This window comes from Pseudophryne corroboree, chromosome 5 (assembly GCF_028390025.1).
Source record: "Pseudophryne corroboree isolate aPseCor3 chromosome 5, aPseCor3.hap2, whole genome shotgun sequence".
Classification (NCBI taxonomy): Eukaryota; Metazoa; Chordata; class Amphibia; order Anura; family Myobatrachidae; genus Pseudophryne; species Pseudophryne corroboree.
Genome location: NC_086448.1, coordinates 231318625 through 231343477, shown reverse-complemented (window position 1 = coordinate 231343477; position 24853 = coordinate 231318625). Strand labels below are relative to the sequence as shown.

General features: G+C 47.7%; 1 protein-coding gene and 1 non-coding gene across 5 annotated transcripts in view; both read left to right on the top strand.

Moving 5' to 3' along the window:
* DAZL (deleted in azoospermia like) overlaps positions 1 to 24853 on the top strand; it is a 510616-nt gene that overhangs the window by 423510 nt on the left and 62253 nt on the right. For all 4 annotated transcript variants that reach the window (XM_063922172.1, XM_063922170.1, XM_063922169.1 and 1 more), the window contains exon 9: positions 1133 to 1252. In XM_063922172.1, the coding sequence (XP_063778242.1) occupies positions 1133 to 1252 (120 nt within the window). The remainder of the gene's footprint in view (positions 1 to 1132; positions 1253 to 24853) is intronic.
* Positions 15259 to 15378, top strand: LOC134931275 (U5 spliceosomal RNA). Its single transcript, XR_010179069.1, has one exon. It is a non-coding gene; the product is annotated as a U5 spliceosomal RNA (small nuclear RNA).

The window sequence follows — 24853 nt, the reverse complement described above, 5'->3', positions numbered from 1 at the left end:
GGTGGCTTTGTCACATAAAAGCCCCTATCTGGTTTTCCGTGCGGATAGAGCAGAATTGCGGACCCGTCCACAATTTCTGCCTAAAGTGGTTTCATCCTTTCATATAAACCAACCTATTGTGGTGCCTGTGGCTACTACTGACTTGGAGGATTCCGGGTTACTTGATGTGGTCAGGGCTTTGAAGGTTTATGTAGCCAGAACGGCTAGGGTCAGGAAAACAGAATCTTTGTTTATCCTGTATGCTTCCAACAAGCTTGGTGCTCCTGCTTCAAAGCAGACTATTGCTCGCTGGATCTGTAACACGATTCAGCAGGCTCATTCTGCGGCTGGATTGCCGCTGCCAAAATCAGTTAAGGCCCATTCCACTAGGAAGGTGGGTTCTTCTTGGGCGGCTGCCCGAGGGGTCTCGGCATTACAGCTGTGCCGAGCGGCTACTTGGTCAGGTTCAAACACTTTTGCAAAGTTCTACAAGTTTGATACCCTGGCTGAGGAGGACCTTGTGTTTGCTCATTCGGTGCTGCAGAGTCATCCGCAATCTCCCGCCCGTTTGGGAGCTTTGGTATAATCCCCATGGTCCTTACGGAGTCCCCAGCATCCACTAGGACGTTAGAGAAAATAAGATTTTACTTACCGGTAAATCTATTTCTCGTAGTCCGTAGTGGATGCTGGGCGCCCGTCCCAAGTGCGGACTTTTTCTGCAATGCTTGTATATAGTTATTGCTTAATTAAGGGTTATGTTATAGTTGCATCAGGGCTGATCTGATGCTCTGTTGTTGTTCATACTGTTAACTGGGTAAGTTTATCACAAGTTATACAATGTGATTGGTGTGGCTGGTATGTATCTTGCCCTGGATTATCAAAATCCTTTCCTTGTGCTGTCAGCTCTTCCGGGCACAGTTTCTCTAACTGAGGTCTGGAGGAGGGACATAGAGGGAGGAGCCAGAGCACACCAGATTATAAATTATTTCTTAAAGTGCCCATGTCTCCTGCGGAGCCCGTCTATTCCCCATGGTCCTTACGGAGTCCCCAGCATCCACTACGGACTACGAGAAATAGATTTACCGGTAAGTAAAATCTTATTTTTAGTGGAACAAGAGTTTAAAATGTTTCCCCTTGTTCTTAATCCTTGCAGGCTTTCACATCATGGAATTATCATGGCAGTGAGATTGAGGTTGCTAGTAATGATCTGTTTCCACCGGACTTTAACAGCCACGATCAAAATGCGTCTCACATTTCAACAAGTCCGCAAAAGGTAAAGAGTTGTTTTTTTTAACATTGTTAGTTATAGCATTGGTTGACCATTGCCATTATATGAACACAACTACATATTTGAGGTTTGTGTAGAATTAATAAGCTTCATTAAATAAGATTTTTTTCTCTCTATGAATTGGAGATTGCAGACACAATTTGCAGCTCCTCAGGTATCAACTGGTGAGTGGTAATTGGCCTTCCATGCCACCATTGGTTTTGGGAGTGTCACTGGTTTTCAGCAGCTCTTCACTGTTTCCCAGTTGGCAAAGCAGTTACCGCCTTTCAACTGGACTTTCCTGTGTGTCCCCAGTTGTTGGAGGGAGACCGCTTCCACCATCAGTCTCATTTACCAGCACCAAGAACCGCCCACGCTGCCTCAGCAGTGGGTTGCCATCATACTGCGATTCTTTATTGTGTGTTTGGATTGATGGGTGCACTGTAGATTTCAGATTGTTAGGCATATTGGAGGGCAGTCAAGTGTATTAAAGTGTGAGCTTTAATCTGTTGGCCACAGAAACAGGTCTACACAGGAACAATGTGGAGCTAATTTATTGGAACCTACTGGCTCTTATACAAGAATGTACAAATGATGTGTATAGCTATAACAAACTAATTCAATGGATAAGGGTTGTAGACCAGCCAAATCCAAGTTGATCTTTTAATTTGCCTGATCATTTTTCCTGGACTACTGTAGTAGCAGTGAGGCTTTATTTGTCTCCTTATCCTCGTGAAGCTATGGGGCTCAGCCCTTTATTGGCATGCCAACAACTTGGGCTGGGAGATCAAAACTTGGGATTTTACCTTCAGGGAATCCTTTCCTCCTCTTTAGAACTTTTAGAGATCCCTAGGTAGCCTAAACTCCTCTTAAGAGGTCCTACAAAGCCCCTGGTTCCAGAGCTGCGCTGTTCCTCATGACATGAACCCCATGTGTTCGGACCCCTTTTTGTATAGCTATCTATATGAATTTTGCCTTTCTGTCAGAATATTCTTACTACTATGACAATACACTTTAAGCGTATAGTATATTAATAGTGGTCAGAAAAATTTAAGTGATAGAAAGTGAAAACAGCAGGATATTAATATAGTAACTACATTTCTCTTACATCCTAGAGGATGCTGGGGACTCCGTAAGGACCATGGGGTATAGACGGGCTTTGCAGGAGAGACACAGGCACTATAAAGAACTTTTAGTATGGGTGTGCACTGGCTCCTCCCTCTATGCCCCTCCTCCAGAACTCAGTTAGATTTTGTGCCCAGAGGAGATAGGGTGCATTACAGGGGAGCTCTCCTGAGTTTCTTTTTCATCCACTAGGGGTCACTGGAGTACTCTTGGGATATGGACGGTGTTAGCAAGGACAGGCACTGAATATTTAAATTTCAGTAACTCTCCTCCCTTCCATACTCCCAGAATACCTCAGTGTTTTTTCAGTGCTCACATGGATAGGAAGCACAAGTGTGGACCTCCAGAGGGGGACATACATATTTTACTTTTAGATATTTTTGTTTTTATTTTATTATACTTTTTTCTGTTTAGAATCCCTTCCCGGCTTACACAAAAGCTATGGGTCCGGGATTACAGAAGCTGCTGCGTGCAGTTCTTGGCGTGTCGGGCCTCACAATAGGAGCCCCCTCACAGCCACAAGCAGCTCAGCTAACTGCAGCTGAGGCTGCAGAAAGGACTAGACCAAGCTTGCTGCAGAAGCCCCGTCAGAGCCCAAGAGCACAGGTCAGCTACCTTCAGCTGAGACTACAGAACGGAGCTTGCTAAAGAAGCCCCGTCAGAGCCCAAGAGCACAGGTCAGCTACCTTCAGCTGAGACTACAGAACGGAGCTTGCTAAAGAAGCCCCGTCTGAGCACAGGATCACAGGTATTTATGACCGGGGCGGTCAGCTCACGCTGCCGCCCCACAGGGTGGGGGGATTGCTATGTGCGTTGCCTCACTTTCAGGTCCCGCTGCTCCACTCCCCGCCACCGCTGATAAAGCTCCCCGCGCCGCTCCCCTACTCCCGGCCGCCGCTCAGTTGGACACGCTTAACGGCCGCTACAAGCGCCGTTGTCAGCACTCCCTGCCTGTTGTACACAATCAGACAGCGTTCAGTGCTGCCGCGGTCTGTCCCTGTAACGGCCGGAGGCTCCGTCACTTAGGGGAAAGAAGCTGCGTCTCTGCTCACTCAGACCGCGGACAGCGTTCACTGCTGCCGCGGTCTGTCTCTGTAACGGCCGGCAGCTCAGCGTAACAGTCACTGCCAGCGCTCCCTGCACACGATAAGGGGGGGGGGGGATGCCGCCGCCTCTGATCACTCAGACCGCGGACAGTGCACACTGCTGCCGCGGTCTGTCCCTATAAAACGGCCCTCTAGTAGCTAGTGGGCTCATGCTGGGCAGTCAGGAGTTTCCCTGTCCCTATTACATGCAGTGCAGCTGCAAGGGGGAAGGGGGGATTATGCCACAGCAGCAGCAATAGACAGCCTCTGCTAAACAAAAGGCTGCATTGTGTTATATATGCACAAGCACTTATTATACCATAGAAAATGTATATAAAATGGTCACGTAACGAAATATGCTCTGTTCTTTGACTATAAGCACATGGCGGGAGGCCATTTTAATCATACTTTCTGTTTCTTTTCCAGAACGTTCCTGTCCTACTACACTGCTCCACCTGATGGCGCAGGGGTGTTAGTAGGAATTTTTGGATCAGGTTTCTTATAGTCTGCCCATGTGCACTGCACTTTGTCCATTTACATTTTAGTAATTTTACTGAGGTGGAATTTGTCTGGTTACATGATGAGTAAGTCACCAGCAAAAAACGAAACAGTAGTTTCACTGCAATGTCTGTAAGGGTGGGTTCCCAGAGGGTTCTACCACATGCACAGTATATTTTCTCTATCGTCCTAAGTGGATGCTGGGGTTCCTGAAAGGACCATGGGGAATAGCGGCTCCGCAGGAGACAGGGCACAAAAAAGTAAAGCTTTTACCAGATCAGGTGGTGTGCACTGGCTCCTCCCCCTATGACCCTCCTCCAGACTCCAGTTAGATTTTGTGCCCGAACGAGAAGGGTGCAATCTAGGTGGCTCTCCTAAAGAGCTGCTTAGAGAAAGTTTAGCTTAGGTTTTTTACTTTACAGTGAGTCCTGCTGGCAACAGGATCACTGCAACGAGGGACTTAGGGGAGAAGTAGTGAACTCACCTGCGTGCAGAGTGGATTTGCTGCTTGGCTACTGGACACTAGCTCCAGAGGGACGATCACAGGTACAGCCTGGATGGTCACCGGAGCCGCGCCGCCGGCCCCCTTGCAGACGCTGAAGAGAGAAGAGGTCCAAAATCGGCGGCTGAAGACTCCTGAGTCTTCATAAAGGTAGCGCACAGCACTGCAGCTGTGCGCCATTTTCCTCTCAGCACACTTCACACAACAGTCACTGAGGGTGCAGAGCGCTGGGGGGGGCGCTCTGAGAGGCAAATAAAAACCTTATTAGAGGCAAAAAAATACCTCACATATAGCCCACAGAGGCTATATGGAGATATTTAACCCCTGCCTAACTTCAAAAATAGCGGGAGACGAGCCCGCCGTAAAAGGGGCGGGGCCTATCTCCTCAGCACACAGCGCCATTTTCTCTCACAGAAAAGCTGGAGAGAAGGCTCCCAGGCTCTCCCCTGCACTGCACTACAGAAACAGGGTTAAAACAGAGAGGGGGGGCACTGATTTTGGCGATATTGTATATATATATAAAAGATGCTATAAGGGAGAAACACTTATATAAGGTTGTCCCTATATAATTATAGCGTTTTTGGTGTGTGCTGGCAGACTCTCCCTCTGTCTCCCCAAAGGGCTAGTGGGTCCTGTCCTCTGTCAGAGCATTCCCGGTGTGTGTGCTGTGTGTCGGTACGTGTGTGTCGACATGTATGAGGACGATGTTGGTGAGGAGGCGGAGAAATTGCCTGTAATGGTGATGTCACTCTCTAGGGAGTCGACACCGGAATGGATGGCTTATTTAGAGAATTACGTGAGAATGTCAACACGCTGCAAGGTCGGTTGACGACATGAGACGGCCGACAATCTATTAGGACCGGTCCAGGCGTCTCAGAAACACCGTCAGGGGTTTTAAAAACGCCCATTTACCTCAGTCGGTCGACACAGACACAGACACGGACACTGAATACAGTGTCGACGGTGAATAAACAAACGTATTTCTCATTAGGGCCACACGTTAAGGGCAATGAAGGAGGTGTTACGTGTTTCTGATACTACAAGTACCACAAGAAAGGGTATTATGTGGGAGTGAAAAAACTACCTGTAGTTTTTCCTGAATCAGATAAAATAAAATGAAGTGTGTGATGATGCGTAGGGTTACCCCGATAGCAAATAATAAGAATTTACTTACCGATAATTCTATTTCTCGGAGTCCGTAGTGGATGCTGGGGTTCCTGAAAGGACCATGGGGAATAGCGGCTCCGCAGGAGACAGGGCACAAAAAAGTAAAGCTTTACTAGGTCAGGTGGTGTGCACTGGCTCCTCCCCCTATGACCCTCCTCCAGACTCCAGTTAGGTACTGTGCCCGGACGAGCATACACAATAAGGGAGGCATTTTGAATCCCGGGTAAGACTCATACCAGCCACACCAATCACACCGTACAACTTGTGATCTAAACCCAGTTAACAGTATGACAACAGAAAGGGCCTCTTAAAGATGGCTCCTTAACAATAACCCGAATTAGTTAACAATAACTATGTACAAGTATTGCAGATAATCCGCACTTGGGATGGGCGCCCAGCATCCACTACGGACTCCGAGAAATAGAATTATCGGTAAGTAAATTCTTATTTTCTCTATCGTCCTAAGTGGATGCTGGGGTTCCTGAAAGGACCATGGGGATTATACCAAAGCTCCCAAACGGGCGGGAGAGTGCGGATGACTCTGCAGCACCGAATGAGAGAACTCCAGGTCCTCCTTTGCCAGGGTATCAAATTTGTAAAATTTTACAAACGTGTTCTCCCCCGACCACGTAGCTGCTCGGCAGAGTTGTAATGCCGAGACCCCTCGGGCAGCCGCCCAAGATGAGCCCACCTTCCTTGTGGAGTGGGCTTTTACAGTTTTAGGCTGTGGCAGGCCTGCCACAGAATGTGCAAGTTGAATTGTGTTACAAATCCAACGAGCAATCGACTGCTTAGAAGCAGGTGCGCCCAACTTGTTGGGTGCATACAATATAAACAGCGAGTCAGATTTTCTGACTCCAGCCGTCCTTGCAATGTATATTTTTAAGGCTCTGACAACGTCCAACAACTTGGAGTCCTCCAAGTCGCTAGTGGCCGCAGGCACCACAATAGGTTGGTTCAGATGAAATGCTGATACCACTTTAGGGAGAAAATGCGGACGAGTCCGCAGTTCTGCCCTATCCGAATGGAAGATTAGATAAGGACTTTTATAAGATAAAGCCGCCAATTCAGATACTCTCCTGGCAGAGGCCAGGGCTAGTAACATAGTCACTTTCAATGTGAGATATTTCAAATCCACCTTTTTCAATGGTTCAAACCAATGGGATTTGAGGAAATCTAAAACTACATTTAGATCCCACGGTGCCACCGGAGGCACCACAGGAGGCTGTATATGCAGTACTCCCTTGACAAAAGTCTGGACCTCAGGGACAGAGGCCAATTCTTTTTGGAAGAATATTGACAGGGCCGAAATTTGAACCTTAATGGATCCCAATTTGAGACCCATAGATAATCCTGATTGCAGGAAATGTAGGAAACGACCCAGTTGGAATTCCTCCGTCGGAACCCTCCGATCCTCGCACCACGCTACATATTTTCGCCAAATGCGGTGATAATGTTTCACGGTGACTTCCTTCCGTGCCTTAATCAAGGTAGGAATGACTTCTTCTGGAATGCCTTTCCCTTTTAGGATCTGGCGTTCAACCGCCATGCCGTCAAACGCAGCCGCGGTAAGTCTTGAAAAAGACAGGGACCCTGCTGTAGCAGGTCCCTTCTCAGAGGTAGAGGCCACGGTTCGTCCGTGAGCATCTCTTGAAGTTCCGGATACCAAGTCCTTCTCGGCCAATCCGGAACCACTAGTATTGTTCTTACTCTTCTTTGCCGTATGATCTTCAATACCTTTGGTATGAGCGGCAGAGGAGGAAACACATACACTGACTGGTACACCCAAGGAGTTACCAGTGCGTCCACAGCTATTGCCTGTGGATCTCTTGACCTGGCGCAATATTTGTCCAGTTTCTTGTTGAGGCGAGACGCCATCATGTCTACAATTGGTCTTTCCCAACGGTCTATTAACATGTTGAAGACTTCTGGATGTAGACCCCACTCTCCCGGATGAAGATCGTGTCTGCTGAGGAAGTCTGCTTCCCAGTTGTCCACGCCCGGGATGAACACTGCTGACAGTGCTATCACGTGATTCTCCGCCCAGCGAAGAATCTTGGCAGCTTCTGCCATTGCACTCCTGCTTCTTGTGCCGCCCTGCCTGTTTACATGGGCGACCGCCGTGATGTTGTCCGACTGAATCAACACCGGCTTTCCTTGCAGGAGAAGTTCCGCCTGGCTTAGAGCATTGTAGATTGCTCTTAGTTCCAGAATGTTTATGTGAAGAGACTTTTCCAGACTCGTCCATACTCCCTGGAAGTTTCTTCCTTGTGTGACTGCTCCCCAGCCTCTCAGGCTGGCGTCCGTGGTCACCAGGATCCAATCCTGAATGCCGAATCTGCGGCCTTCTAATAGGTGAGCCTTCTGCAACCACCACAGAAGTGACACCCTTGTCTTTGGTGACAGGGTTATTCGCAGGTGCATCTGCAGATGCGACCCTGACCATTTGTCCAACAGATCCCTTTGGAATATTCTTGCATGGAATCTGCCGAATGGAATTGCTTCGTAAGAAGCCACCATTTTTCCCAGGACTCTTGTGCATTGATGTACTGACACTTTTCCTGGTTTTAGGAGGTTCCTGACCAGATCGGATAACTCCTTGGCTTTTTCCTCTGGAAGGAAAACCTTTTTCTGAACCGTGTCCAGAATCATTCCTAGGAACAGCAGACGAGTCGTCGGGATTAAATGGGATTTTGGAATATTCAGAATCCACCCGTGTTGTCTTAGCACCTCTTGAGATAGTGCTAAAGCTGTCTCCAGCTGTTCTCTGGACCTTGCCCTTATTAGGAGATCGTCCAAGTATGGGATAACTAATACGCCTTTTCTTCGAAGAAGAATCATCATCTCGGCCATTACCTTGGTAAAGACCCGAGGCGCCGTGGACAATCCGAACGGCAGCGTCTGAAACTGATAGTGACAGTTTTGAACAATGAACCTGAGGTACCCCTGGTGTGCGGGGTAAATCGGAACGTGTAGATACGCATCCTTGATGTCCAAGGATACCATAAAGTCCCCTTCTTCCAGGTTCGCTATCACTGCTCTGAGTGACTCCATCTTGAACTTGAACTTTTTTATGTAGAGGTTCAAGGACTTCAGATTTAGAATAGGCCTTACCGAGCCATCCGGCTTCGGTACCACAAATAGAGTGGAATAATACCCCTTTCCTTGTTGTAATAGGGGTACTTTGACTATCACCTGCTGAGCGTACAGCTTGTGAATGGCTTCCAACACCCTCTCCCTTTCGGAAGAGACGGTTGGTAAGGCAGACTTCAGGAAACGATGAGGAGGATCCGTCTCTAATTCCAACCTGTACCCCTGAGATATTATCTGCAGGATCCAGGGGTCTACCTGCGAGTGAGCCCACTGCGCGCTGTAATTTTTGAGACGGCCCCCCACTGTCCCCGAGTCCGCTTGAGAGGCCCCAGCGTCATGCTGAGGTTTTTGCAGGAGCCGGGGAGGGCTTCTGTTCCTGGGAAGGAGCTGCCTGTTGGTGTCTCTTCCCTCTTCCTCTGCCTCGTGGCAGGTACGACAAGCCCTTTGCTCTCTTATTTTTGTAGGAGCGAAAAGGCTGCGGTTGAAAGGTCGGTGCCTTTCTCTGTTGGGGAGTGACTTGAGGTAAAAAAGTGGATTTCCCGGCAGTAGCCGTGGCCACCAAGTCTGATAGACCAACTCCAAATAACTCCTCCCCTTTATACGGCAAAACCTCCATGTGACGTTTTGAATCCGCATCGCCTGTCCACTGTCGTGTCCATAAGGCTCTTCTGGCTGAAATGGACATAGCACTCACCCGAGATGCCAGTGTGCAAATATCCCTCTGTGCATCACGCATATAGATAAATGCATCCTTTATTTGTTCTAACGACAGTAAAACATTGTCCCTATCTAGGGTATCAATATTTTCAATCAGGGATTCTGACCAAACTACTCCAGCACTGCACATCCAGGCAGTTGCTATAGCTGGTCGTAGTATAACACCTGCATGTGTGTATATATTCTTTTGAATAACTTCCATCTTTCTATTTGATGGATCCTTAAGTGCGGCCGTCTCAGGAGAGGGTAACGCCACTTGTTTGGATAAGCGTGTGAGCGCCTTGTCCACCTTAGGGGGTGTTTCCCAGCGCGCCCTAACCTCTGGCGGGAAAGGGTATAATGCCAATAACTTTTTTTGAAATTATCAACTTTTTATCAGGAGCAACCCACGCTTCATCACACACGTCATTTAATTCTTCTGATTCAGGAAAAACTGTTTGTAGTTTTTTCACACCATACATAATACCCTGTTTTACGGTATCTGTAGTATCAGCTAAATGTAACGTCTCCTTCATTGCCAAAATCATATAACGTGTGGCCCTACTGGAAAATACGTTTGAATTTCTACCGTCGTCACTGGAATCAGTGCCCGTGTCTGGGTCTGTGTCGACCGACTGAGGCAAAGGGCGTTTTACAGCCCCTGACGGTGTTTGAGGCGCCTGGACAGGCATTAATTGATTGTCCGGCCGCCTCATGTCCTCAACTGACTGTTTAAGGGAAGATAAACCATCACGTAATTCCACAAATAAAGGCATCCATTCTGGTGTCGACCCCCTGGGGGGTGACATCTGCATATTTGGCAATTGCTCCGCCTCCACACCAATATCGTCCTCATACATGTCGACACACACCGCAAACTCACAGGGAATGCTCTAATGAAGACAGGACCCACTAGCCCTTTTGGGGAGACAGAGGGAGAGTCTGCCAGCACACACCACAAAGCGCTATATATACAAGGGATATCCTTATATTAAGTGCTCCCTTATAGCTGCTTTAATATATATATATATAGCCATTAATGTGCCCCCCCTCTCTGTTTTACCCTGTTTCTGTAGTGCAGTGCAGGGGAGAGACCTGGGAGCCGTTCTGACCAGCGGAGCTGTGACAGAAAATGGCGCCGTGTGCTGAGGAGATAGGCCCCGCCCCTTTTTCGGCGGGTTCTTCTCCCGCTATTTTTCCAGTCAGGCAGGGGTTAAATATCTCCATATAGCCCCTATGGGCTATATGTGAGGTATTTTTAGCCTTGTATAAGGTTTATATTTGCCTCTCAGAGCGCCCCCCCCCAGCGCTCTGCACCCTCAGTGACTGCCCAGTGAAGTGTGCTGAGAGGAAAATGGCGCACAGCTGCAGTGCTGTGCGCTACCTTATGAAGACTGAGGAGTCTTCAGCCGCCGGTTTCCGGACCTCTTCACGCTTCAGCATCTGCAAGGGGGTCGGCGGCGCGGCTCCGGGACCGGACTCCACGGCTGGGCCTGTGTTCGATCCCTCTGGAGCTAATGGTGTCCAGTAGCCAAGCAGCAAATCCACTCTGCATGCAGGTGAGTTTACTACTTTCCCCCTAAGTCCCACGTTGCAGTGATCCTGTTGCCAGCAGGACTCACTGTAAAGAAAAAAACCTAAACTAAACTTTCTCTAAGCAGCTCTTTAGGAGAGCCACCTAGATTGCACCCTTCTCGTTCGGGCACAAAATCTAACTGGAGTCTGGAGGAGGGTCATAGGGGGAGGAGCCAGTGCACACCACCTGACCTAGTAAAGCTTTACTTTTTTGTGCCCTGTCTCCTGCGGAGCCGCTATTCCCCATGGTCCTTTCAGGAACCCCAGCATCCACTTAGGACGATAGAGAAATTGGCGTTATACCCTTTCCCGCCAGAAATTAGGGTACGTTGGGAAACACCCCTTAGGGTGATAAGGCGCTCACACGCTTATCAAGTGGCGTTACCGTCTCCAGATACGGCCGCCCTCAAGGAGCCAGCTGATAGGAAGCTGGAAAAATATCCTAAAAAGTATATACACACATACGGTGGTTATACTGCGACCAGCGATCGCCATCAGCCTGGAGATGCAGTGCTGGGTTGGCTTGGTCGGATTCCCTGACTGAAAATATTTTATTCATGTAGAGCATTTAATAGGATGCATTCTATATATATGTATGTGAGATGCACAGAGGGATATTTGCTCTCTGGCATCAAGATAAGTGCGTTGTCCATATCTCCCAGAAGATGTCAGGGACACGACAGTGGTCAGGTGATACAGATCCCATACGGCAGATGGAAGTATTGCTGTATAAAGGGAAGGAGTTATTTGGGGGTCGGTCCATCGGACCTGGGGACCACAGCAACAGCTGGGAAATCCAACCTTTCTTTATCATCCACTAGGGGTCACTGGAGTACTCTTGGGATATGGACGGGCGTAGCCGAACAAAGGCACTGAATATTCAAATTTAGGACTCTCCCCCCCTCCATATCCCCAAGTACCTCAGTGTACTTTGCCAGTGTTTTTTCGGTGCTCACAGATGAACATCGGCTTGTGGGAATGAGCCCACATTTCAGAAGATTTTTTCTTTTTAATTTTTACACTTCCCACCCAGTTTCTGAAAAACATGGGTCCGGGATGGTGCCGCTGCAAGGCAGCGTATGGCGTGTCGGTCCTCACGAAGAGCACCCTCACAGCCACAGGCGCTATAAGGCAGCGCATGGCGTGTCGGTCCTCACAAAGAGCACCCTCACAGCCACAGGCAGCCACTGTCTCCTGCAAACTGAACGGAGCTTACAGGAAGAAGCTCCGTCACAGCCAGGATGAGACAGAGAGCTGAAAGGAAGCCTGAAACTGAGCTCAGCCAAGATGTGAAGCTGGAGGCTGAAACAGAGCTTGCAGAGAGAAGCCCAGTGACAGCCAACATGTGAAGCTGGAGGCTGAAACGGAGCTTGCAGAGAGAAGCCCCGTCACAGCCAGGAGAAAAGCCGTCACATGGAACAAGGTATGTTAGGGCGGTCAGCTCACGCTGCCGCCCTGCTGTGTGTAAAGTGTGCTGGAGCCGCCGCTGAAGCCGCCGCTGAGGGCCCACTGAACTACGCGCAGAGCGGCCGCACGTCACTCAGACGCCGGCCGCTCTCACAGCGCTGATTGCCCGGCACCACTACAGAGGCGCCGCCGAGACAGGGGAAGGGCTCCGTGTGATAACAAAGCCGCCCGCTCTGCCAGGAACACCGCACGCCGCTGATGCCGGACACAGGACTGTGTACTGTTGTAGGAAGGCGCTGCCCGCTCTTCCGGACGGTTCCCGGCTATATACAGCGCTCTCCTGCTCCCTGCACTCGATCCCCGGACGCTATATACAGCGCTCTCCTGCTCCCTGCACCCGATCCCCGTACGTTGCAGGTAACATGGGGATGCAGGGGGGGGGGAGGGGAAGTAATGGCCATAGCAGCAGCAAAAGGCTGCATGGGTTACTAAATAGGCTGCTCAGCTACCTCACAAGCAGCGCAGCGTTTTAAACAGTGTCATGGGTTATAACACTGTAGACTATGTATATTATATATGTTTCAGCACATTTTTATATAGATGATATATAATGAAGCTTTTTGCTGGCATGATATCAGTATGACCTGTGATTATATGTTTAAGCACATTTGATATATATTATATATATATATGAGGCTTTGGCTGGCAATAGGCTATCACTGGCATAGCCTATTGCAGGTTTAACCATATTTTCTGTTAAGGCTGTAAGATAATAGCACTGCAGGCAGTGTTCATATTAATGAAGGCTAACTAAATGCATGTATTTTACTGTATCCTACACCTGTGTTATCACTGTATAATGGGCTATTAAGCCTATAATAACTGTATAATAGGCTGTTCAGCCTATATTAACACTGCAGCAGGTAACCTGTACTGTGATTTTCTGTGAAAGCATGGCATGAGGGCCATTTTAATCATTGCTGTTTTCCAGCTTATAATTCCAGAAATTCCGCCCATACACCTCTGCTCCACAAGGAGGCGCAGGGGTGTTAGTGGGAATTTTTAGTTCAGGATTATTCTAGAACATTCCTGCCCTACATCTTTAAGCCACCAGAAGGCGCAGGGGTGTTGGTAGGAATTTGGTTCGGGTTTCATGCCCATGTGAACTGCTTTTCACATAAAGAACATTTTAGTTTCCTAATAAATATGCTGTTCAGCAATAACATATATATATAGATATATATGCCATATAATAACTTTTTTAAGTCGTGCAAGTGTCTGTTTGTTGCCTATTATGAGGTCTGTCTACATAGCGGATAAGGCTCTAGTGCAGACTAAAATTGTTAACATTGGCAATTCAAATTAAAACAGCGGTAATCGGAGTCTCGGAATGACTCCGCCAGCGCTAACAAAAGACAGTCTTTCCAAAGGGCCAATTTTCCTTTGGGTACCAGAGTGTTTATTTCACTGGTCTTATAATTTAATGCACGATTCTATGTCAAATCTCACACAGATAACTACGAGTGAGAAGGGTACATTAGTCCAGCACGCAGATAGTGCGGGGTTTTGGACAACCATACATAATCGTTTCCAAAAGGACGCGATCCGCCATTGGTATATGCGTTTCTGTCAAACATTATAAAAACCCCATTGGGTCACTAGAATCTATGTCTGAAACCATGCCGATCACTGTTAAAAGAAGCTGCAGAGTATATCTGTAAAGCTTCTGCTAACGCCGGTTATTTTCATGGTCGCTAGTTAAGCGCGACAAGGCCAGAGCTTGTTTGCTCCTACATTTGATATACTGGTAACGGCATTTTATCCCTTTAGGATATTCAGCCATTAGCGCATACAGTATACTTGTAACGGCGTTTTATACCTTTATACGAAACAGTCACGCTTTGTAACGACATGACGTTACAGTCAGCAAGCCAGTGGTTTGATGACCTCTTTTACAATTGTGGAAGCGCGTCTTTTCATGTTACATTTGCGAGGTTTCAGGACTACAACTCATATATGTCTCAGCTATTTACAGCTTAGAGTACAAAACTGCTTCTGTCGAACGGTTTGGCAGGTTGTCATTTAGTCTTTGCTGGGTTATAAACCAGGCAATAGTACGCCAACACAGTCAGAGTTACTTATTCTCCTCTGTTTGGGCAAAACCAAACAGCTCCGTTGCAATATCAATCAGCAAGTCATTTACTACAGTTAGAAAATGGATTTTCTGCAGTTAGTTTTTGCTTATTGGAGCCACAAAATTGTATAATTGCATTTGATCTTCACAATGCGTATTTACCCAGTCCGGTTTCTTCATCACAGGTTCTAGCGTTTGCAAATCGCCACAACCATTAACCATTTCATTTCTACCGTTGCTTATCGCTCCCGGTATTTACCAAAGTGATGTTGGGATGATAGCTCATCTCACATAAAAACTATGTATCAACAAAGTTCCTCTAGCTTGCGCTACTAAGGTATACTGCGGTAGCAGATCAAGTTCGAAAACAATCGCATCTAAGTCTGTCTAAACGATGTCAATTCCTAGGTAACATTATGAATACGGTAAATCAACTACTTTTACCTACTACACCAGCAAGAACAAAAGTACACGCACACTAGCGGTACATTGGTGTATTCATCTATTAAGAATAAAGATGTGTTTTCAATTTAGTTCGCCACCCTTCACTCGCGTACCCACAGAGGGACAAGGGTGCATATACTCTGGACGACAGTCACAGAGAGTCAGGATTTGTAGTTAAAATCAACGCAAAGGTTCTAAAACACGACAGATTGCTGTCGATAAATGTCCTAGAACTCTGTGCATTTTACAATGCAATAAATGATTCACTTTCAGTCTGACCAGGGATAGACTCTGGTTTCTCTTCAGAACGAATAAATCTTTCGCTTTTTACTAAAGATTTTCGTGGAGAGAAACAACCGTGAGTTTCATGTAATTTTGTTTTTTCATGCCTGGCTCACGCTGGCCTTAAGCAGTCAAACGAAGCAACGGCAGTTGCATACACAACAACCAGTGAGAACCAAGAAGCCGCATGGCAATGCGGCAGGTAACTCAAATCTTCAATGGCTCAGAACGCCATTATGTGAAAATGTCAAGAGATCAATCCGTGAGTGGACATCTGTTAGACAGATGATCTCACCCGTCAGCATTTGGATCTTCAAAACTGGACATTAAATCCAGAGGTGTTTCATATCTGAGTCCACAGAAGGAGGTTACCCTCAAGTATACATGATGGCATCTCGCCACAATTACAAAAGCTCAGTATGTGTACAAAACAGATCACAAGGGCAGTGGCGGTGAAGTCTCTCACATTCATGGGGTCATTCAGCATCGTGTATCTGGCTCCGCCATTTTCCGTTTCTCTCTCCGTTGCCAAAACGGATCAGAAGACAGTTCGTCACAGTCATACTGGTGGTATCTCATGGATTTCGTAGAAGTTTGCTTCTCGAATTTTCAAGGAATACTTGCACACGATCTTGGCCCGCTCATAATACGTCCAACCTGTTACATCAGGGAACGTTCTTTTACCCATACTTATCTATATACTTATTATCTATGTACCGCAGCTGCGGTTGACGGGGTGAGGGTTCAGACCGCCCTCTTAAAAAATAGAGCATTACAGTATCGGTTATACCAACCATGTTACGAAATAGTAAGCCGCTTAAGGCAGCTCATTATTAAAAAAAAAAAAAAAAAAAAATTTAGTGTGTTTACATAGGTTGTAAACCTCGGAAGTTTCCAACATCATACTTCAAGTTACCCGTATTCTGTTAAACAGGGTGGGATGGAAAACTGCGTTCATCTGCACTAAGTGTGCAGGTATCTGTGTGGTAAACGTACTTTCAAAGACGTTTGCCTCTATTTGCGTCTGTAAACATCTTTCTACAAGGTGTCACCAAAGTTCAGACTCTATTTATCCCACCTACAGCGCCAGGCGATTTGAGGTTGGGTTCAGATTTATTACAGTTTTCATATTTTGGAACCCTTTCAACAAATGGGAATTAAGTTTCATATTTTTTGAACCCTTACAACAAATGAGAATTAAGTTTCTCACTTTGGAAAACATTTTTCTTCTAGCCTTGTCGTCGGCAAGGGTGCTTCGGCAAGGGTTTTGTTTTCATATTTGGGTGCCTTGTATTCCAAGCCACCGTATTTGAGTTTCTCATGACAAAGCAGATCTTCGGACGAAATCCGCTTTCGTATTCTTCACATCAATATACCAATAGTGGTTCCTGTGGGGACAGCACATTCTAGAATTCTGAATGTGGTACACGCATTACGCGTTTATATATGTACCGAACGTCTACAGTACGTGATATGAATACGTTGTTTGTTCTATATGATACTGCGAACTGGGGTTAGCCAGTTTCTCAGCAGACATTATCCAGTTGGATAATAATGACTACAAGTCAGGCTTACTTTAAGGCTAAGTTACAATCGCCTACGTCAGTAATAGTTCATCCCACAGGTTCTGTGGGAATGTCAGACCCAGCGGGTCGTGGAGCGTCTACGACGCGGCTACATAGCCTTCAGTGCACCACGTTTGTGCACTTTTACACGTTATGAATGGTGGCGCCGTCAGCATATAGCTTTGGCTGCCTACTGTTACAAGTATCAAACAGCTCTCCCGCCCACGAGGGAAGCTTTGGTACGTCCCAAGAGTACTCCAGTGACCCCTAGTGGATGATAAAGAAAATAGGATTTTGGTACTTACCAGGTAAATCCTTTTCTTTGAATCCATAGGGGGCACTGGACGCCCACCCAGAGCAGTTTTACCTGGGTTGTTTTAAGCTCAAGGGAGCTTAGGGTAACAAGTTTACTTCATTGATATTAAGCTCAGAGGAGCTTATAATAACACATTTTCACCGATTGGTTCAAATTATAAAGTTCTATCGGTTATGGGGTCAACTGTTTAGTTGACAGTAAGGTTATGGGTCAACATTGTTGTTGTCCGTTATGTTATGGTTATGGTGTCAACTGTGTAGTTGACAATAAGGTTATAGGTCAACTTTGTTGTTGTCCGTTATGTTATAGGTATTCTCCATTGTCAACCTCTCTATATCCTGTTCGCTCAGTAAAAAACACTGGCAAAGTACACTGAGGTACTTGGGGATATGGAGGGGGGGAGAGTCCTAAATTTGAATATTCAGTGCCTTTGTTCGGCTACGCCCGTCCATATCCCAAGAGTACTCCAGTGCCCCCTATGGATTCAAAGAAAAGGATTTACCTGGTAAGTACCAAAATCCTATTTTTTTACCCCAAGTTACATCTCAGCTAAAAAAGACACCGTCTTTTCAGCCTCAATCTTTCCTTTCCCATGAGGGCATGCAGGCAAAAGGCCAGTCATATCTGCCCAGACATAGAGGTAAGGGAAGTAGACTGCAGCAGGCAGCCCTTTCCCAGGAAAAGAAGCCCTCCACCACGTCTGCCAAGTCCTCAGCATGACGCTGGGGCCGTGCAAGCGGACTCAAGGTGGGGGGGTAGTCTCAAGAGTCTCAGGGCGCAGTGGGATCACTCGCAAGTTGACCCCTAGATCGTACGAGTATTATCCCAGGGGTAAAGATTGGAGAGTCGAGACATCTTCTCCTCGCAGGTTCCTGAAGTCTGCTTTACCAACGGCTCCCTCCGACAGGGAGGCAGCATTGGAAACAATTCACAAGCTGTATATCCAGCAGGTGATAATCAAAGTACCCCTCCTACGACAAGGAAAAGGGTATTATTTTTCCACACTATATTGTGGTACTGAAGCCAGACGGCTTGGTGACACATAGTCTAAATCTAAAATGTTTTGAACACTTACATAAAAGGTTCAAATCGAGATAAAGTCACTCAGAGCAGTGATAGCGAACCGGAAAAAAGGGGACTATATGGTGTCCCTGGACATCAAGGATTACCTCCATGTCCAAATTTTGTCCTTCTCATCAAGGGTACCTCTGGTTCGTGGTACAGAACTGTCAATATCAGTTTCAGACGATGCCGTTTGAATTATCCACGGCACCCCGGGCCTTTTTACCAAGGTAATGGCCGAAAAGATGTTTCTTCAAAGAAAAAAGGCATCTAAATTATCCCTTACTTGCACGACCTAAAAAGGGCAAGTTCCAGAGAACAGTTGGAGGTCGGAAGAGCACTATCTAAAGTAGTTCTTCGACGGCACGACTGGATTCTAAATATTCCAAGAATCGCAGCTGTTTTCTGACGATACGTCTGCTGTTCCTAGGGATGATTCTGGACACGGTTCAGAAAAAGGTTTTTCTTCCCGAGGAAAAAGCCAAGGAGTTATCCGACCTGTCGGGAACCTCCTAAAACCAGGAAAGATGTCTGTACACAAGAGTCCTGGGAAAAATGGTGGCTTTTTACGAAGCAATTCCATTCGGCAGATTCCATGCAAGAATTTTCCAAAGGGATCTGTTGGACAAATGGTCAGGGTCGCATCCTCAGATGCACCTGCGAATAACCCTGTCGCCAAGGACAAGGGTATATCTTCTGTGGTGGTTGCAAAAGGCTCATCTATTGGAGGGCCGCAGATTCGGCATACAGGATTTGATCCTGGTGACCACGGACGCCAGCCTGAGAGGTTGGGGAGCAGTCACACAAGGAAGAAACTTCCAGGGGGTATGGACGAACCTGGAAAAGTCTCTTCACATAAACATTCTGGTACTAAGAGCAATCTAAAATGCTCTAAGCCAGGCGGAACCACTCCTGCAAGGAAAACCGGTGTTGATTCAGTCGGACAACATCACGGCGGTCGCCCATGTAAACAGACAGGGCGGCACAAGAAGCAGGAGTGCAATGGCAGAAGCTGCCAACATTCTTCGCTGGGCGGAGAATCACGTAATAGCACTGTCAGCAGTGTTCTTCCCGGGCGTGGACAACTGGGAAGCAGACTTCCTCAGCAGACACGATATTCACCCGGGAGAGGGGGGTCTTCATCCAGAAGTCTTCCACATGCTAAGGGAAAGACCAATGGTAGACATGATGGCGTCTCGCCTCAAGGACAAGTATTGCGCCAGGTCAAGAGATCCACAGGCAATAGCTGTGGACGCACTGGTAACACCTTGGGTGTACAAATCAGTATATGTGTTTCCTCCTCTGCCTCTCATACCAAAGGTATTGAAGATTATACGGTGAGGAGGAGTAAGAACAATACTAGTGGCTCCGGATTAGCCAAGAAGGACTTGGTACCCGGAACTTCAAGAGTTGGTCACGGACGACCCGTGCCCTCTACTTCTGAGAAGGGACCTGCTACAACAGGGTCCCTGTCTCTTTCAAGACTTACCGCGGCTGCGTTTGACGGCATGGCGGTTGAACGCCAGATCCTAAAAGGGAAAGGCATTCCAGAAGAAGTCATTCCTACCTTGATTAAGGCAAGGAAGGAAGTCACCGCGAAACATTATCACCGCATTTGGCGAAAATATGTCGCGTGGTGCGAGGATCGGAGTGTTCCGACGGAGGAATTTCAACTGGGTCGTTTCCTACATTTCCTACAATCAGGATTGTCTATGGGTCTCAAATTGAGATCTATTAAGGTTCAAATTTCAGCCCTGTCAATATTCTTCCAAAAAGAATTGGCCTCAGTTCCTGAGGTACAGACTTTTGTTAAAGGAGTACTGCATATACAGCCTCCTGTGGTGCCTCCGGTGGCACCGTGGGATCTAAATGTCGTTTTAGATTTCCTCAAATCCCATTGGTTTGAACCATTGAAAAAGGTGGATTTTAAATATCTCACATGGAAAGTGACTATGTTACTGGCCCTGGTTTCCGCCAGGAGAGTATCTGAATTGGCGGCTTTATCTTATAAAAGCCCTTATCTAATCTTCCATTCGGATAGGGCAGAACTGAGGACTCGTCCGCATTTTCTCCCTAAGGTGGTATCAGCGTTTCACCTGAACCAACCTATTGTGGTGCCTGCGGCCACTGGCGACTTGGAGGACTCCAAGTTGTTGGACGTTGTCAGAGCCTTAAAAATATACATTTCAGGCACGGCTGAAGTCAGAAAATCTGACTCGCTGTTGATACTATATGCACCCAACAAGTTGGGTGCCCCTGCTTCTAAGCAGACGATTGCTCGTTGGATTTGTAACACAATTCAACTTGCTCATTCTGTGGCAGGCCTGCCACAGCCTAAATCTGTTAAGGCCCATTCCACAAGGAAGGTGGGCTCATCTTGGGCGGCTGCCCGAGGGGTCTCGGCATTACAATTCTGCCGAGCAGCTACGTGGTCGGGGGAAAACACGTTTGTAAAATTCTACAAATTTGATACCCTGGCAAAAGAGGACTTGGAATTCTCTCATTCGGTGCTGCAGAGTCATCCGCACTCTCCCGCCCGTTTGGGAGCTTTGGTATAATCCCCATGGTCCTTTCAGGAACCCCAGCATCCACTTAGGACGATAGAGAAAATAAGAATTTACTTACCGATAATTCTATTTCTCGGAGTCCGTAGTGGATGCTGGGCGCCCATCCCAAGTGCGGATTATCTGCAATACTGTACATAGTTATTGTTAACAAATTCGGGTTATATTGTTAAGGAGCCATCTTTAAGAGGCTCTTTCTGTTATCATACTGTTAACTGGGTTTAGATCACAAGTTGTACGGTGTGATTGGTGTGGCTGGTATGAGTCTTACCCGGGATTCAAATTGCCTCCCTTATTGTGTACGCTCGTCCGGGCACAGTACCTAACTGGAGTCTGGAGGAGGGTCATAGGGGGAGGAGCCAGTGCACACCACCTGATCTGGTAAAAGCTTTACTTTTTTGTGCCCTGTCTCCTGCGGAGCCGCTATTCCCCATGGTCCTTTCAGGAACCCCAGCATCCACTACGGACTCCGAGAAATAGAATTATCGGTAAGTAAATTCTTATTTTATACTCCCATTTCATCTCCGATTTTGCAAAGATAGTTATCATTTGCCTTATACATTCCCAGTTTCTGCTATGTTGCAGTCCTAACGATTCTATGCCAGGCCTACCTGCGCAAGATGAATATGAGAAGGGTGCATAGACCAGCAGTCACATAGTGTGGGTGCGTCAGTCTCTGACGTTTACAGAGACTGAGGAAACTGACAAATTATAAGGGGTCTTTCCTAGAACATCTCCAGTGTGTTTCTTATTTTCTCTAACGTCCTAGTGGATGCTGGGGACTCCGTAAGGACCATGGGGAATAGACGGGCTCCGCAGGAGACTGGGCACTCTAAGAAAGAATTAGTACTACTGGTGTGCACTGGCTCCTCCCTCTATGCTCCTCCTCCAGACCTCAGTTAGAATCTGTGCCCGGAAGGAGCTGGGTGCATTTTCGTGAGCTCTCCTGAGCTTGCTATTAAGAAAGTATTTGTTAGGTTTTTTTATTTTCAGAGAGCTTCTGCTGGCAACAGACTCTCTGCTACGTGGGACTGAGGGGAGAGAAGCAAACCTACTAACTGCGGCTAGGTTGCGCTTCTTAGGCTACTGGACACCATTAGCTCCAGAGGGTTCGAACACAAGAACTTAACCTTGGTCGTCCGTTGCCGGAGCCGCGCCGCCGTCCCCCCTCGCAGAGCCAGAAGACAGAAGCCGGCGGATGATGCAAGAAGACGTCAAAATCGGCTGCAGAAGACTCCTGTCTTCACATGAGGTAGCGCACAGCACTGCAGCTGTGCGCCATTGCGCCCACACACTCCGGTCACTGTAGGGCGCAGGGGGGGGGCGCCCTGGGCAGCAATTGAGTACCTCCTGGCAAAATCAGCATATATACAGCTGGGCACTGTATATATGCTTGAGCCCCCGCCATTTTTTACACCAAATCGCGGGACAGAAGCCCACCGCTGAGGGGGCGGGGCTTCTTTTTCAGCACTCACCAGCGCCATTTTCTCTCCACCGCTCCGCTGAGAGGAAGCTCCCCAGGCTCTCCCCTGCAGACTCACGGTAGAAAGAGGGTAAAAATAGAGGGGGGGCACACAAATTTAGCGCAATAATCCTATATACAGCAGCTACTGGGTAAACACTAAGTTACTGTGTGATTCCTGGGTCATATAGCGCTGGGGTGTGTGCTGGCATACTCTCTCTCTCTGTCTCTCCAGAAGGCCTTGTGGGGGTCCTGTCCTCATATAGAACATTCCCTGTGTGTGTGGTGTGTCTGTACGCTTGTGTCGACATGTTTGACGAGGAGGGCTATGTGGAGGCAGAGCAGGTGCAGATGAATGAGGTGACGGCGCCGACACCTGATTGGATGGATATGTGGAAGGTGTTACATGATAATGTAAACTCCTCTCATAAAAGGTTGGATAAAGCTGAAGCCTTGGGACAGTCGGGGTCTCAGCCCATGCCTGATCCTACAGCGCAGAGGCCGTCAGGGTCTCAGAAGCGCCCACTATCCCATATTGTTGACACAGATATCGACACGGATTCTGACTCCAGTGTCGATGGCGATGATGCAAAATTGCAGCCTAAAATGGTTAAAGCCATCCGCTACATGATTGTAGCTATGAAGGATGTATTGCACATATCAGAGGTAAACCCTGTCCCTGACAAGAGGGTTTATATGTTTGGGGAGAAAAAGCAAGAGGTGACTTTTCCCCCTTCACATGAGTTAAATGAGTTATGTGAAAAAGCTTGGGATTCTCCTGATAGGAAAGTACTGATTTCCAAAAGGTTACTTATGGTGTACCCCTTCCCGCCAACGGACAGGATGCGCTGGGAATCCTCCCCTAGGGTAGACAAAGCTCTGACACGCTTATCTAAGAAGGTGGCCCTGCCGTCACAGGATACGGCCTCCCTAAAGGATCCTGCGGATAGGAAGCAGGAAGGTATCCTGAAGTCTGTTTATACACATTCAGGTACCATACTGCGGCCGGCAATTGCGTCGGCCTGGATGTGTAGTGCTGTAGCAGCATGGACAGATACACTGTCTGAGGAACTGGATACCTTGGACAAGGATACTATTTTACTGACCCTGGGGCATATAAAAGACGCTGTCCTATATACGAGGGATGCCCAGAGGGACATTTGCCTACTGGGCTCTAGAATAAATGCAATGTCGATTTCTGCCAGAAGGGTCCTGTGGACTCGGCAATGGACAGGCGATGCCGACTCTAAAAAGCACATGGAGGTTTTACCCTACAAGGGTGAGGAATTGTTTGGGGACGGTCTCTCGGACCTAGTTTCCACAGCTACAGCTGGGAAGTCAAATTTTTTGCCATATATTCCCTCACAGCCTAAGAGAGCACCGTATTACCAAATGCAGTCCTTTCGATCACAAAAAGGCAAGAAAGTCAGAGGTGCGTCCTTTCTTGCCAGAGGCAGGGGTAGAGGAAAGAAGCTGCACCATACAGCTAGTTCCCAGGAACAGAAGTACTCCCCGGCTTCCACTAAATCCACCGCATGACGCTGGGGCTCCACAGGTGGAGCCGGGAGCGGTGGGGGCGCGTCTCCGAAAATTCAGCCACCAGTGGGTTCGCTCACAGGTGGATCCCTGGGCTATACAGATTGTGTCTCAGGGATACAAGCTGGAATTCGAAGTGATGCCCCCTCACCGTTACCTAAAATCAGCCCTGCCTGCTTCCCCCATAGAAAGGGAAGTAGTGTTAGCGACAATTCACAAATTATATCTCCAGCAGGTGGTGGTACAGGTTCCCCTCCCTCAACAGGGAAGGGGTTACTATTCCACAAAGTTTGTGGTTCCGAAACCGGACGGTTCGGTCAGACCCATATTGAATTTAAAATCCCTGAACATTTACCTGAAAAGGTTTAAGTTCAAGATGGAATCGCTCAGAGCGGTCATTGCAAGCCTGGAAGAGGGGGATTTTATGGCGTCTCTGGACATAAAGGATGCTTACCTGCATGTCCCCATTTATCCACCTCAGGAGTACCTGAGTACCTCAGATTTGTGGTACAGGACTGTCATTACCAATTCCAGTCGTTGCCGTTTGGTCTCAACACGGCACCGAGAATATTTACCAAGGTAATGGCGGAAATGATGGTGCTCCTTCGAAAGCGGGTGTCAGTTATCCCATACTTGGACAATCTCCTCATAAAGGTGAGGTCCAGAGAGCAGTTGCTGATCAGCGTAGCACACTCTCAGGAAGTGTTGCAACAGCACGGCTGGATTTTGAATATTCCAAAGTCGCAGCTGATCCCTACGACTCGTCTGCCCTTCCTGGGCATGATTCTGGACACGGACCAGAAAAAGGTGTTTCTCCCGGCGGAGAAGGCTCAGGAGCTCGTGACTCTGGTCAGAGAACTCTTAAAACCAAAACAGGTGTCGGTGCACGGTCCTGGGAAAGATGGTGGCGTCATACGAAGCCATTCCCTTCGGCAGGTTCCATGCGAGGACCTTTCAGTGGGATTTGTTGGACAAGTGGTCCGGATCGCATCTTCAGATGCATCGGCTGATCACCCTATCCCCCAGGGCCAGGGTGTCTCTTCTGTGGTGGCTGCAGAGTGCTCACCTTCTCGAGGGCCGCAGGTTCGGCATAC